The sequence below is a fragment of the Panthera leo genome, chromosome D3, assembly GCF_018350215.1.
Source record: "Panthera leo isolate Ple1 chromosome D3, P.leo_Ple1_pat1.1, whole genome shotgun sequence".
Lineage (NCBI taxonomy): Eukaryota > Metazoa > Chordata > Mammalia > Carnivora > Felidae > Panthera > Panthera leo.
Genome location: NC_056690.1, coordinates 9358169 through 9373190, shown reverse-complemented (window position 1 = coordinate 9373190; position 15022 = coordinate 9358169). Strand labels below are relative to the sequence as shown.

The following is a 15022-nucleotide window of genomic DNA, read 5'->3' as shown; positions in this document are numbered from 1 at the left end:
GAACATGGCATGCCACTCTAACATCCTCCAAAAGTTCCAGAAGGTAACCAAAACAGTGAAAGTCTTGTTAATGCTCTGTGGTATCATCTTCTTTTTTTTAATTTTATTTTCTTTTATTATTTTATCTTTACTTTTTTTTTTTTTTTTTTTTTTAATAATTTACATCCAAGTTAGTGAGCATATGGTGCAACAATGATTTCAGGAGTAGATCCCTTAAGCCCCTTACCCAGTTAGCCCATCCCCCCTCTCACAACCCCTCCAGCAACCCCTCCTCCCCCTCTGTTTGTTCTCTATGTTTAAGAGTCTCTTATGTTTTGTCTCCTTCCCTGTTTTTATATTATGTTTGCTTCCCTTCCCTTGTGTTCGTCTGTTTTGTCTCTTAAAGTCCTCCAATGAGTGAAGTCATATGATATTTGTCTTTCTCTGACTGGCTAATTTCACTTAGCATAATACCGTCCAGTTCCATCCACACAGTTGCAAATGGCAAGATTTCATTCTTTTTGATTGCCGAGTAATACTGCATCAAATATATATATATATACACACACACACACACACACACACACACACACAGCACATCTTCTTTATCCATTTATCTATCAATGGACATTTGGGCTCTTTCCATACTTTGGCTATTGTCAATAGAACTGCTATAAACATTGGGGTGCATGTGTCCCTTCGAAACAGCCCACCTGTATTCCTTGGATAAATACCTAGTAGTGCAATTGCTGGGTCATAGGGTAGTTCTATTTTTAACTTTTTGAGGAACCTGCATATTATTTTCTGGAGTGGCTGCACCAGTTTGTATTCCCACCAGCAGTGCAAAAGAGAACCTTTTTCTCCACATCTTTGCGAACATCTGTCATTGCCTGAGTTGTTAATGTCAGCCATTCTGACAGGTGTGAGGTGGTATCTCAGTGTGGTTTTGATGTGTATTTCCCTGATGATGAGTGATGTTGAGCATTTTTTCATGTGTCGGTTGGTCATCTGGATGTCTTCTTTGGAGAAGTGTCCATTCATGTCTTTTGCCCATTTCTTCACTGGTTTACTTGTTTTTTCGGTGTTGAGTTTGATAAGTTCTCTATAGATTTTAGATCCTAACCCCTTATCTGATATATCTCCTCCCATTCCATTAGTTGCCTTTTAGTTTTGCTGATTGTTTCCTTCGCTGTGCAGAAGCTTTTTATTTTGATGAAGTCCCAATAGTTCGTTTTTGTTTTTGTTTCCGTTGCCTCTGGAGACGTGTTGAGTAAGAAGTTGCTGCAGCTGAGGTTAAAGAGATTTTTGCCTGCTTTCTCCTCGAGGATTTTGATGGCTTCCTGTCTTACATTGAAGTCTTTCATCCATTGTGAGTTTGTTTTTGTGTATGGTGTAAGAAAGTGGTCCAGGTTCATTCTTCTGCTGTCCAGTTTTCCCAGCACCACTTGCTGAAGAGACTGTCTTTTTTCCATTGGATATTCTTTCCTGCCTTGTCAGAGATTAGTTGGCCATACGTTTGTGGGTCCATTTCTGGGTTCTCTATTCTGTTCCATTGATCTGAGTGTCTGTTTTTGTGCCATGTGGTATCACCTTCTGATGACCTAGGAGTTTCTCATGTGATGCTCCTGCCATCGTGGCTGGATTTCAGTGTGATCTGGGTACTGTTTCCAGCCACATGGCCTGCAAGCCTGATCCCTGGCCCTCTCAGACATCCGACAAGCTTCCTAACAGCCTTTAAAAAATCCCTTGTTGGCTAAACAACAGTGGTTGGCTAAGAGCATGGAGTCTGGGGCTGGGCTGCCTCGGTATGTTTCCCAGCTCTGCCATTCTCTATCTTTCTGATCTCAGACAGGTGACTTAACCTCTCTGTGCCTCAGTTTTCCCTCCTCAGTGAGATGTTCCTCAGAGAGTTGTTGGGAGGATAAAATGTGTAAAGGCCCCTGGAAATGTTCCTGGCATGTAATACTACTACATGAGTATTTGCTATCATTATTCAGTTGTTTGCTAAGAAACCCAAGAGATACCAAAGTTGAGGAACTTGCAAGTTATATCTGGGACCAGGACACTGGAAGGAGTTCTGGAGTCAACTCAGCTCACAGTCAAGGTCTTCAATTGATTTCACTTCTCTGAGCCTCACTTGCTTCTTCTATAGGAGTATATTGACACCTAAATTCCACAAGACTGTTGTGAAGGCTAACAGAAATCCATACAGAACATGCCAGATACTTAGCTGCACAGAAGGCTGCTCCATGAATGGTGGCATTATTGTCCCGGTTATTGTCAATTGATCATTATTAATTGTCACTATTAATATAACTAAAAATTAATAAATGTGTCAGGTCCCTGGATCTAAGCCAAGCCCTCATCCTTCATCTGAAAGAGCAATGGTCCCCAGAGGCTGAAGGGTTTGAAGATAAGGATAGAGACGTCAAGCTCCTTCTGTGCAGTCCACTCACAGTTGGGGCATCCAGACATGAGCCCTTTGGAAAATCTAGTTGGGTCATGAGAGGTGGAGATCAAAATCCACAGGAATTTAATCCAAAACAAATCAAGCCTTTAGAACTAACTTCTGGTTTTCAGAATTATAGGAAATAGAGTAAAGTAAACCATAAGGAAACAATCAAGACAAATATATAAGACAACTGACTTGGTCTTTTTTTTTTTTTTTTTCCTTGAGAGACAGAGAGAGACAGAGAGAGAGAGAGAGAGAGAGAGAGAGAGAATATCTTAAGCAAGCTCCAGGCTTGATCTCACAACTATGGGATCGTGACCTGAGCCAAAATTAAGAGTTGGATGCTTAACCAACTGAGCCACCCAAGCGCTCCCTGACTTGGTGTCAAAAAATTCATTAAAAAAAACAGGTGGGGGGCGGGGGGACTGTTCTAGATTCCTTGATCAGATCCTGATATGGGGGAGGGGGACTCATTTATAAAAGATATAAGGGGATAACTGATGAAGTCTATCTGAATATGGATTGGGTTTTAGATATTCTGGGGAAATTTTTAATTTTCTTGGATGTGATAATGGTATCGGAGAATGCCCTTATTTTTAAGGAAATGCATAAAGTATTTAGGAGTTAAGTGTTAGGGTCTCTACAACTTTGTTAAATATATAGGGAGAGAGACAAACAGAAGAAGAGGGAGAAGGAAAGAGAAAAGTGAATATGGCAAAAGTTCAGCATTGTTAAAATTAGTAGCGGGCATGTGTAGTTATTCATTGTACTATTTCACGTTTCTGTAAGCTTGAAAATTATCAGGCTAAGAAGTCAAATACAAAACTCACAGGAGCTGAGCCTTTGTGAAAGGAGCCCTTCAGGAAAACCTCCGATGTGGATTTGGAACCTCCCGCCCCTCACACACACCAGCCCAGGGCTGCACACGTTCCATTTTCACAAGAAGCAGACGCAGCTGCCCCTGTGTCTCTGGCTCTGCTGGCCGCTGGTCTCTCTCAGGCCTGCCAAAGCGCTGAAACATCCTTCCTGAAGCAGACTGCCCCCCTGGGATAAGGAAGGAGGATTATGTGCTCCCTGCAGGTCCTGGGTGGTGAAAAGGTTCTTTGTGGTAATTGGACTGCACCTGAAGGATCTTTGTCAAAAGTCCCTCTTGATTAGAAATCCTGTTTGTGTGCTCTCTCAGTCTTTCTTTTGTGTTTTTACAAATTTAAATGTGTTCTTTTGAATAGATAACACATTCACAAGGCTTGGACAAAAGGGCAAACAGTAATCTTTTTCCCACCCCTCCGCCCAGCCATTCAGCTCTTTTCCTCCCCCAAGGCAACCCACGTGACCAGCTTCTTAGGTATTCTTTTGGAGATATTCACTTGTGCCAGCAAATATTTAAATGTATTTGAATATGTAAATTAATTCAAATAGACCGCTCTTTACACAAATGGTACTATCTATTTATAGCCAATGCCCTGCCAAGCAGCTGGATTCCTGACATAACCAGAGAAATTGCAGGGTTTTTTTGAAAAGAAAAATCTAGTGCGCCTGTAGCTGGATCAGTGAACCTGAAGCATGACGAAAGTGCTTTATGCTTTCAGACTCAAAACATAGCCAGTGGCCTGGGATGCTGGCCCTTAGATCACATGAAATCACATCAGATTTCTGCTTTGTCTCTTGATGCTAAGAAGTCAGTGGAAAAAATGTCAAAATAGTCTATTTTTTTTTTAACGTTTATTTTTGAGACAGAGAGAGACAGAGCATGAACGGGGGAGGGTCACAGAGAGAGGGAGACAAAGAATCTGAAACAGGCTCCAGGCTCTGAGCTGTCAGCACAGGGCCCGACGCGGGGCTCGAACTCACGGACCGTGAGATCATGACCTGAGCCGAAGTCGGACGCTTAACCGACCAAGCCACACAGGCGCCCCAAAATAGTCTACTTTAAAGGCACAGGGGGCACCTGGGTGGCTCAGTTGGTTGAGCGGATGGATCCTCTGTCCCCCTCTCTCTGCCCCTTCCCTGCCTGCACTCTCTCAAAAACATTTAAAAAGAAAAGAAAAGAAAAGAAAAGAAAAGAAAAGAAAAGAAAAGAAAAGAAAAGGCACAGGATCCATTCAGACAGCACATGGGAGAGGCTTCCATAAGCTGTTGTCGCTCTAGGACTGGATGTTACACTGCCCACTACTTCATTTGCCTAAGGCTTTATCTTCATTCAAAGCACCGGGACAGCTGCCACCTCATTTGCTTTTCAGATCAGCCCTGTGAGGGAGGCAGCACAGGCCTTTTTTTTTTTTTCACACCAAACCTTTACTATTGAGAAAACTATGAGGAGGTAATGTGACTTGCTCAAGGTCGCTGGTAAATTAGCATCCAACTTCTCCTCCAATGCTCCTTCCACCTTGAAACAACGGATCAATATGGGCAACATGGGTTGTCTTTGCCCACTTGCCCTTTTACTGGTGAGTAGGGCTGCCAGATAAAATACAGGATACCCAGGGTGCCTGGGTGGCTCAGTTGGTTAAGCGGCCAACTCTTGATTTCAGCTCAGGTCATGATCTCATGGCTCTCATGGGATTGAGCCCACTTTCAGGGACTCTGCACCGACAGCATGGAGCCTGCTTGAGATTCTCAATCTCTCTCTCTCTCACTCCCTCTGCCGCTCCCCCACTCATGCAGGCGTGTGCTCTCTCAAAATAAATAAATAAACGTTAAAACAAAATACCCACTTGAATTTGAATTTCAGATAAACAACACATTTTTATTTCCAAATGAGACTACCAAGGTGGAGGGGAACCCACAGGGGATGATACGGAGCCCGCTGTACTTGGAAGGGATGGAGGACTCCCTCAGTATGGGCTAGGAGGTCAGCAGGCCTGCTCTGTTGTAGCTAAGTGTCTCAGAGTGATCTGAGTAGGGACTCAGATCAGGTGCCCGTGGAGAGGTGGAACTTTAGGTACTTCGGCAGAAACGGTAGGAAGTTGATATACACTGGACACATACTATAGCCTTGGATGTGGTCCTACAGAAAAGAGGCACATTTAGGCTAAAAGCAGAGAAAGAAGAAAATACAGCTTCGCTGAGAGATTCTTTTTGACTACAGCCAAGAATACATGCTGGTCAAGAGTCAAATGATACTCGTACTTTCCAGGTCAGAAAGAGTGAAATTCTTTGGCTTGTGCTGAAGTTTGTGCATGCAAAAGCATGGAGACATTTGTGACAGTGGTTTTAAAATTGTGTGTGCCTGTCAAATTCATAAAATGCTACACTTCAATACACCTGACTTCAAAAACAAAAACAAAAAAAAAAAAAAAAAAAAGGGAAAGCAAAGCAAAAACAGACAATAACAATGAGGATGAGGAGCAACTGGTACGCTCAGACATTAAAAAACAAGCAGAGGGCACTTCGGTGGCTCAGTGGGTTAAGCGTCAGACCTCAGCTCAGGTCATGATCTCACAGTTCTTGAGTTCAAGCCCCACTCTCTGCTGTCAGTGGGGAACCCGCTCCGGATCCTCTGTCTCCCTCTCTCTCTGACCCTCCCTCGTGCTTGCTCTCTTTCTCTCTCTCAAAAATAAACATTAAAAAAAAAAAAAAAAAAAAAAAACAAGCAGAAACAAACTCTGCAAACAAAATACCTTGGCATAATGGCATTTTAAAAGTCTATCCTTGTTGAAAAGAATATTTAGGGGAAAGAGTAAAAAACAGAAAAAAGTATCTTAAATACTCCTGGCTGGTATCAGAAAAAAGATTAAAATGGTCTAGCAAGATAAAGTTGCAGAGAAGAGAGATTCTGTAGTCCATGAAGGGATGTACCCAAGGATAGGATGTCGTATTCTAGGTAAGTGACACCTCCATTAAAATGTAACTGGATTTCCCAGCAGGAGGCTATGAAGCCCACATCACACTTAGCAAACACTAGGTGCGTGAACAACCTGACATCACGCAAATCCTAAAACCAGGGGCACCATGAGGAAACTATCAGCATGAAAGACAAATGGCCTTGTGCTCACCGTGTTTCGTGTAGTCTTCTAGGCCCGTAGCCTTGAGGTCCACGCTGTGAATTTTGCACAAGACTCTGTTCATGGCAGTGTAAATGGCCCGCCTCTGGGTGGGCTCCAAGCCTGGCAGAGAGGGGTCTCTGTAGATGAGACCTGGGCAGTACTCCATCAGATAGAAAGGAGTACCGATGACCCTGGGAGGGACACAGACAGGATGTTTCAGTGGCCCAGCTCATAACATGGCAGGCTGTTAGTCATGGTATTGCTCTAACTGTCCTGTGTGTTCATTCGAAGAACTGAGGAAGGAGTTCAGGCCCAGGGTACTGGATGTTTCCTTTCTCCTTCGTACACGAGCACAGGTTAGAAGCACCCCATCCCCAAACCAGTCCACACACACAGCCCTGTCTATACTTCCTTGCCCGCATACCTCTCTTCCATTAGGTCCACTTGGAGAAGCTATGGAATGGAGTTTAAGAGTGATAATGTAGGAAAGCATATTGAGAGGAGGCTAGACATTACTAGAAATCAGCTGACTGTTCTAAAAACTTGTTTTGAAAATTCTACCATTAAAACTGTTTATCCTGATTTGACCATGGGCTAGAACTTAAATTTATTATTAAATTATTAATTATCTTAAGTGTAATAATGCTGCTTTGATTATGAAAGAAAATGTCTTTATTTTTAGGAGGGGTATGCAACTTACTTCAAAAGATTCAGCTAAAAATATATATAGAAAAAGAAAATATATTTATAAAATGTATAAAATTATAAAATTATTAGAGTGTGTAATTATTATTATATAAAATTATTTATATCATACACCTATACACGTATGTAAACATACATATATTCACACAGAAGGCAAATATGGCAAAATGTTAGCAACATTTTAATCTAGATGAGAACTCTTTATGCTACTTTTTCTTTCAACTTTTCTATGTTTCAAAATGTTCATAATTAGGTGGGACAAAAAAAAATTCAAAAAGGTTATTGCAAAGCAGTTTAAAAACAACTTGGAAGGACCACAATAAAAGATTAACAAAAACAAACATGAAGCTAGGTGGATCCAATTCTCACAAAAGCAAGTATTTCTTCATCTTTCAGGATAACTTACAGATTTGTGAGCTCTCGGGGTTGGGGGCGGGGAGGGAATGCTCTAAAGTCTTTCTTCTCTCCCATCCACATTTTGTCTTCATTCTAACAAACTGGGATTTGAGCGACTAGATGGGCTTTTCTCTTCTGTAGTTTGAATATGTAATAAAAAATAAATCCAGTGGCGTCTGCGTGGCTCAGTCGGTTAAGCGTCTGACTTCAGTTCAGATCATGATCTCACAGTTTGTGAGTTCGAGCCCCGCATCGGGCTCTATGCTCACAGCCCAGAGCCTGGACCCTGCTTCAGATTCTTTGTCTCCCTCTCTCTCTCTCTCTCTGCCTCTGCCCCACTTGCTCTCTCTCCCTCTCTCTCTCAAAAATAAATAAACATTAAAACAAATTAGTCAATCAATCAATCAATCAATCTGGAAACACCTGGATGGCTCAGTGGGTTAAAGCATCTGGCTCTTGATCTTGGCTTAGGTCATGATCTCACGGTTTGTGAGATTGAGCCCCGGTGAGTGCAGAGCCTGCTTGGAATTCTCTCTCTCCCTCACTCTCTGCCCCTCCCCCCCAGATAAATAAATAAACATTTAAAAATAAATAAATAAATCTCATCATTACCCTGAGTCTTCACAGAGGTCAAGAACTCTGGGGACAGGCACCCCAGCATTTGCAAGGGCTTTCATTATCCTGCCAGAATAAAGAGAAATGAATGAAAATGCTGGCTGAATTGATGAGATTTTCTTGAAATTATTTTTCTGAATTAAAATTAGTGTACACAGGAATTAAAACAGAATTCTAAAAAATATCCAATTGACCCCGAGGTATGCAAGAAGAACAAACAACAGATGGAACAAACAAAAACCAAATAGCAAAATTATAGACTTAAGTCAAATATATCAATAGTTACATTACATTGATTAGACTAAACATTTCAGTTGAGACAGAGATTGTCGTATTGCACAGAAAAGCAAGACCTAGCTACATGCTGTCTACAGAAGACATTCTTTATATATAAAAACATAGGGAAAGGAGCACCTGGGTGGCCCAGTCGGTTAGGTGGCCAACTTCAGCTCAGGTCATGATCTCATGGTCTGTGAATTTGAGCCCTGCGTCGGGCTCTATGCTAACAGCTCAGAGCCTGGAGCCTACTTCTGACTCTGTGTCTCTCTGACCCTCCTCCACTCACATTCTCTCTCTCTCAAAAATGAATAAATGTTAAAAAAAAATTTTTTTTTAATTTTTTTTTTCAACGTTTTTTATTGATTTTTGGGACAGAGAGAGACAGAGCATGAACGGGGGAGGGGCAGAGAGAGAGTGAGACACAGAATCGGAAACAGGCTCCAGGCTCCGAGCCATTAGCCCAGAGCCCGACGCGGGGCTCGAACTCACGGACCGCGAGATCGTGACCTGGCTGAAGTCGGACACTTAACCGACTGCGCCACCCAGGCGCCCCTAAAAAAAATTTTTTTAAAGAAATAGCCACATTAATATCAGAGAAAGGACACTTTAAGACAAAGAGAAGTACCAGAAGCAGAGGGACATTTCCAGATGATACAAGAATTAATCCATCAGGAAGATACTGCCATCATAAATGTGTACATGCCTCATAACAGGACTTCAAAATGAAAGAAAAACGATGAGAATTACAGAGAGAAACGGACAAATCCACATAGTTGAGACTATAGTACCCCTTTATCAGTAACTGATGGAACTAGAACAAAACTCAGTAAGACAAAGATCCAAGTGATAGTACCAACGACTTGACCTGATGGCCATTCCCCCAATACTCAACAAGGGCAGGATACACATTCTTTTGAAGTACACACAGTACGTTCGCCAAGATAAATCATATGCTGGTTCGTATGATTAAGTAACGGAAATCTTAAACAGTATTTCTAAGATCTCAATGGTATTAAACTAAAAATCATTAATTTATGACATGTAGAAAAAGCTCAAATATTTGAGGGGTGCCTGGCCGGCTTGATCGGAAGAGCATGCAGCTCTTGATCTCAGGGTTGTGAGTTTGAGCCCCACGTGAGGTGTAGATTACTTAAATAAATAAAACATTTTTTTAAAAAGCTCCAATATTTGCAAATTAAAGAACACACTTTCATATAAGCCATGGGTCAAACAAGATATTACGAGGGAAATTAGAAAATATTTTAAACTGTAATAACAATAAAAAATACAACATGTCAAAATTTGTGAGATACAGAAGTGCTTAGAAAGTAATGTATAACTTTAAATACTTGTAAAAAGACTTTAAGTCAGTTACACTATGAAGGAAAAAATAAGCCCAGAGTAAGTAGATGGAAAGGAATAAAGATAGAACAGAAATAAATGAGACAGGGGCACCTGGGTGGCTCAGTCGGTTAAGCGTCCGACTTTGGCTCAGGTCATGATCTCGCGGTCCGTGAGTTCAAGCCCCGCGTCGGGCTCTGTGCTGACAGCTCAGAGCCTGGAGCCTGTTTCAGATTCTGTGTCTCCCTCTCTCTCTGACCCTCCCCCGTTCATGCTCTGTCTCTCTCTGTCTCAAAAATAAATAAACGTTTAAAAAAATTAAAAAAAAAAAAAGAAAGAAATGAGACAGAAAACAGAAAGATTTAATAAAGTGAAACACTCTTCTTTGAAAACAGTTGATAAATCCCTAAATAGACTAATGAAAGAAAGAACAAATTATCGCTCAATATCATGAAAAAGAGGGAAAATCACTACAGATCCTATATACATTAAAAGGATAATAAAAGAATATCATGAACAATAAATTTGATAGATTAGACAAATGGACAAATTCCTTGCAAATTATGACTTACCAAAACTAAAACAGGATGAAAGAAAATATCTGAATAACCCAATATTTATAAATTGAATCCATAATCAAAAAACCTTTTCCTAAAAACTCCAGTCCCTGATGGGTTTACTGGTAAATTCTATGAATCACTTAAGGAAGAAATTTTTTCATGTTTTAAATAGAAAAATAATTACTCAGTCTTTTTTTTTATTAAAAAAATTTTGTTTAACGTTTATTTATTATTGAGAGACAGAGAGACACAGAGCGTGAGCAGGGGAGGGGTAGAGAGAGGGGGAGACATAGAATCTGAAGTAGGCTCCAGGCTCTGAGCTGTCAGCACAGAGCCTGATATGGGGCTCGAACTCACAAACTGCGAGACCATGACCTGAGCCGAAGTCGGTCGCTCAACCAACTGAGCCACCCAGGCGCCCCAATAATTACTCAGTCTTATCACCAGTAACTGGCTCCTGCTTTTTGCCTGCCTGGTGTCCTTTCCTTGCTTCAAGTTCTGATAACATACCTGGACTTTCCTTTAGGAAACAGCTCTCCCCCACCGTCAGTCCACATGGTCTGGGTGGGACTGATGCAAACCCTGGTTCCAAGGATGGGCACAAGACCCAGATTTGGCCAATCTGAATACTGCATCCTCCTGACCCCAGACAACACATTGGGCCAATGAGTCAAATCTCAGGAGGTACGCTGGAACATTCACTGAGGTTACGGAGGAAAGAAGAGTGGAGAGATGAAGAGAGAGAAAATGAGTGAGTCCCGGTGACGTTATATGGGCCCTTGGATCTGGTTATGCCTGAAAGATTTAAATTGTGACGTCAATAAATTTTACTCCTCTTCCTTTTTTAAAAAAGAAGACTTAAGTCAGTCTAGGTGGGTTTCTGTTGCTTACAGTTGAGGAACAGAAACATGCTAGTCCAACATGACCATGGTAAATAATGTTGTGTTTTTTTCTAATATTTTTGTTTCAGTGCACAAGTCTTTAAAAAAAAAAAAAAATAGGCGGTGCCTGGCTGGCTCAGCTGGTACAGTGTGTGACTCTTGATCTTGGGGTTGTGGGTTTGAGCCCCAGGTTGGGTGTAAAGATTACTTAAAAATAAAATCTTTAAAAAACAAAACAAGAAAACAGGATAGAACTATAGGTGGCTTCTATCTGTTTTATCACGTTAAAATTTTATCATGGCATTTTTGTGTCAGGCATATTATTGGCTACACTAATAGCACAATCATTAAAGCTGGGCTGTGAAATCCTACTGCCTCCCAGGTATGATGCCCACCTCCGTCACTCACAGCTAGTTGTGTGTCCCTGGAGACACCGCTTAACCTCTTTAATCCTCGCTTCTCTCACCTATAAAATGGGGATCATAATAGTAACCTATCATGAGTTGTTGTGAGAATGCTTTGGGTTAACGATACATCCAAAACATTTATTGCAGTGCCTGGCACATACTAAACGCTCAGTAAATGTCAGCTATTACTATTATTGTTGTTATGGCAACAAGTAGATAGACCAAGGTTTAATCATCTCCTGATTATTGTACCTTTTGGGTGTTTGCAATTTTTTATTAAAACAACATTGTGGTGACCATATTACTGCATAAAGCTGTTTTCCCTATTTAGAATTATTTTTTAAAGAGACATTCCTCTAACTGGAATTGTTAGATCTCAAAGTGTGACTACAATGAGGTTTTTAATAAATTGTATCATGCTGTTTTCCAAAATTCCCAAAGTTGTTCAGATTTACCTTTGGCATTTTAATGTTTTTTTGAGAGAAAGAGTGTGAGCAGGGGAGGGGCAGAGAGGGAAAGAGAGACACACACACACACACACACACACACACACACACACACACAGAATCTGAAGCAGGCTCCAGGCCCTGAGCTGTCAGCACAGAGCCCAACACAGGGTTAGAACTCACAAACTATGAGAGCATGACCTGAGCCAAAGTCAGATGCTTAACTGACTAAGTCACCCAGGTGCCCCTACATTTAGCATTTTTTTTTAACATTTATTTTTGAGACACAGAGAGAGCATGAACGGGGGGAGGGTCAGAAAGAGAGGGAGACACAGAATCTGAAACAGGCTCCACGCTCTGACCTGTCAGCACAGAGCCTGACGCGGGGCTCGAACTCGTGAACCACGAGATCATGACCTGAGCCGAAGTCGGCCACTTAACCAACTGAGCCACCCAGGCGCTCCCCCCCGCCCAACATTTAGCATTTTATAAGCAGATACTATATTACATTTCATCTTCAAATGCCCATTTTATTCCTTTACTAAAATGGAAATTCTCTGCATTCCTGGATTTTTGGAATGTCACCACAGCCCTCCAGAATTCCTCAGTACCCCCGGGAATGGTCAGAGTTCACAAGCAGGATGCATGAGAATAGAGTGGGGGTTTCACACGTTTAGGGTTTCTTTCCTCTAAATACAAACCTGCTACTATGTGGGTACATATATAAATGTTCAGAAATAGCTACAGGTTTTCTCCTCTGATGACCCCCTAAAGCTTCGTCATTCTCAGTCACCATTGCCTGCAATACTTGGAGAAGTCAGATTCTAGGAACTAAAAAGTCCAAAGAAGAAAGAGTAAATAGTGAGAACAAGAAGGGACCAAGAGCCAAAGTCACATTTTCCTTACTACTCTGCAACATTCCTTCTACAGAACATAATGGGCTGGAAGGAAGAAGGAAGCAGAGGAAGAGAAAGGCTTCCAGTAAGTAAGTAAATAAGTAAATAAGTAAGCCCCGCTCTGGAGACCATCCAGAATTTTCATCTCAGTTTCAAAGAATTTGGAGCTAGGTTTTTTTTCAACCTGCTATGTTTAAATTTTCCTATTTTCAAAAGAAACTATTTTATTTGGGATGGGCTGTAATGCAACCCATTATTATTTTACAGATTTTATTATGGAAAATTTCAGACATCTATGAGTAGAGATTCATGAAACAAACCCCCATGTAGCCAATTTCAACAACTACCAACTCAATGCCATGCTTGTTTTGGCCTCAGCCCCACTGATACACTGTTTATAAGACTAAAGGTCTTGGGGCGCCTGGGTGGCTCAGTCGGTTAAGCGTCCGACTTCAGCTCAGGTCACGATCTCACGGTCCGTGAGTTCGAGCCCCGCGTCGGGCTCTGGGCTGATGGCTCAGAGCCTGGAGCCTGCTTCTGATTCTGTGTCTCCCTCTCTCTCTGCCCCTCCCCTGTTCATGCTCTGTCTCTCTCTGTCTCAAAAATAAATAAACGTTAAAAAAAATTAAAAAAAAAAAAAAAAAGACCAAAGGTCTTAGTCTTTAAGACTAAAAGGTGAGACTAATGAGTAGTCCAATAATGCTTTTTCCACCAGAGGTTCCAAAAAGGTCTAGTTTCCTACAGGTTTAGGTACAGAAAAGAGAAGACAAACTTCTGAATAAAATTAGGTTACATGTTCTTATTTGAGATAATTTTGGAAATTCATACTTGCGGTTTTAAATGTCTCAAGGTAGTCTGATGGAGAGCTGACTTGTCAGCTCAGGGCTGAGCTGCGGAGGATGGAGGGGAGCACACCCCAGCTCTGAGAAGTTACCTGAACTCCCTCTCCACTGCATGGGAGGATGGAAGGAGTGTCCCCGGGGGCTTCTTCCGCAGAACCAGCTGGTGGTTAGCTAGCCTGATGTAGTAGGTTGGATTTGACTGCCCATGATCAAACTGAAGGAGTTCCAATGGGCCTGCAAGTTTGAAAACAAAGATAACGACAGTGGTTCGGAAGGATAGAGCTGGGCATTCCTGCTCTCTAACAAGTACCGCATTTGGGATGCAGGACATTCTGATTAGGGATGCACCTCCGACTTGGGCACCAGAAGTGATGGAGGCCCAGGCCTACTGTGCCAGCCCAGGTCCACTACAGTGTGGCAAAGGCCACTCCATTTACACCACAATCATCTTCACTTTGTGCAGGTGTCCATTTTGTCCTTCTTGCCAACTCCCGCTCCACGAAGAAAAGCTTTTCAGTTCTGTTTATCAACCACAAGCACGGTCATGGCAACCCACCATGCTGAAATGGAATGCTTTAAGCCTGAGGATGAAAAGCGCCCTTGTGCATCCCTCAGTCCACACTCGGCCAAACCACGCCTGAGACTGGCGTGACGGCCGGGAGGAGCTTCCGCGGAGGCCTGTGGCTTGAGCTGAAGTGCTTCCCTGAGACGCTCTCTCCCACCCCAAGGGGCTCAAATCCGTGGCTCCCGCTCAGGAACATCCTAATTAACCTTCAGCTTCATAACGAGACTGACTCTGGACACAGATTCGTTTCACATGGTCAGAAGAGCAAGAAACTGGCATTTGCCTGAGTTAGCTGGAGCTGGCCTGCTCAGAAGGGGCCCCTCAGCTTTGCAGAGGCCCTAAGAACAATCCAATCTCTGGAAAACATAAGTGGAGCTCCACGCAAAAAGTCTTCAAGGATTAAATGGGTGAGGCAAAACTTTATCACCAGGTGGAAATGTCTTCCAAGGCCCCCGAGGCACCTATTTTTCTGAGAGAGGAATATGAAGAATCAAAGAGGGGCCTTTGAAGGGATGGAGACAACTTGTCACACTGTAAATTTATGCAGCTTCTTAAGTCACCTCCACAAAACAGGCTGTCATCTCAAAACATTTAGACTCAAACACCCCTGGGCACGTACACAGTCTCCAGATCCCAGGCGATCCCTGCCACACCACCGTCTCGGGTGGAAGA

The 15022-nt window shown here is 42.2% G+C and overlaps 3 protein-coding genes across 3 annotated transcripts in view; 1 reads left to right on the top strand and 2 right to left on the bottom strand.

Moving 5' to 3' along the window:
• LOC122204271 (60S ribosomal protein L6-like) overlaps positions 1-15022 on the bottom strand; it is a 738693-nt gene that overhangs the window by 617970 nt on the left and 105701 nt on the right. The window lies entirely within an intron of this gene.
• The window catches only part of LOC122204266 (BRCA1 associated protein), a 93733-nt gene that overhangs the window by 31720 nt on the left and 46991 nt on the right, over positions 1-15022 (top strand). The gene's annotated exons all lie outside the window — the stretch shown is intronic.
• The window catches only part of ACAD10 (acyl-CoA dehydrogenase family member 10), a 42384-nt gene that overhangs the window by 10208 nt on the left and 17154 nt on the right, over positions 1-15022 (bottom strand). The window contains exons 7-9 of the mRNA XM_042911740.1: positions 13878-14019; positions 8131-8199; positions 6427-6608 (exon numbers count right to left, since the gene is read on the bottom strand). Of these exons, the coding sequence (XP_042767674.1) occupies positions 6427-6608; positions 8131-8199; positions 13878-14019 (393 nt within the window). The remainder of the gene's footprint in view (positions 1-6426; positions 6609-8130; positions 8200-13877; positions 14020-15022) is intronic.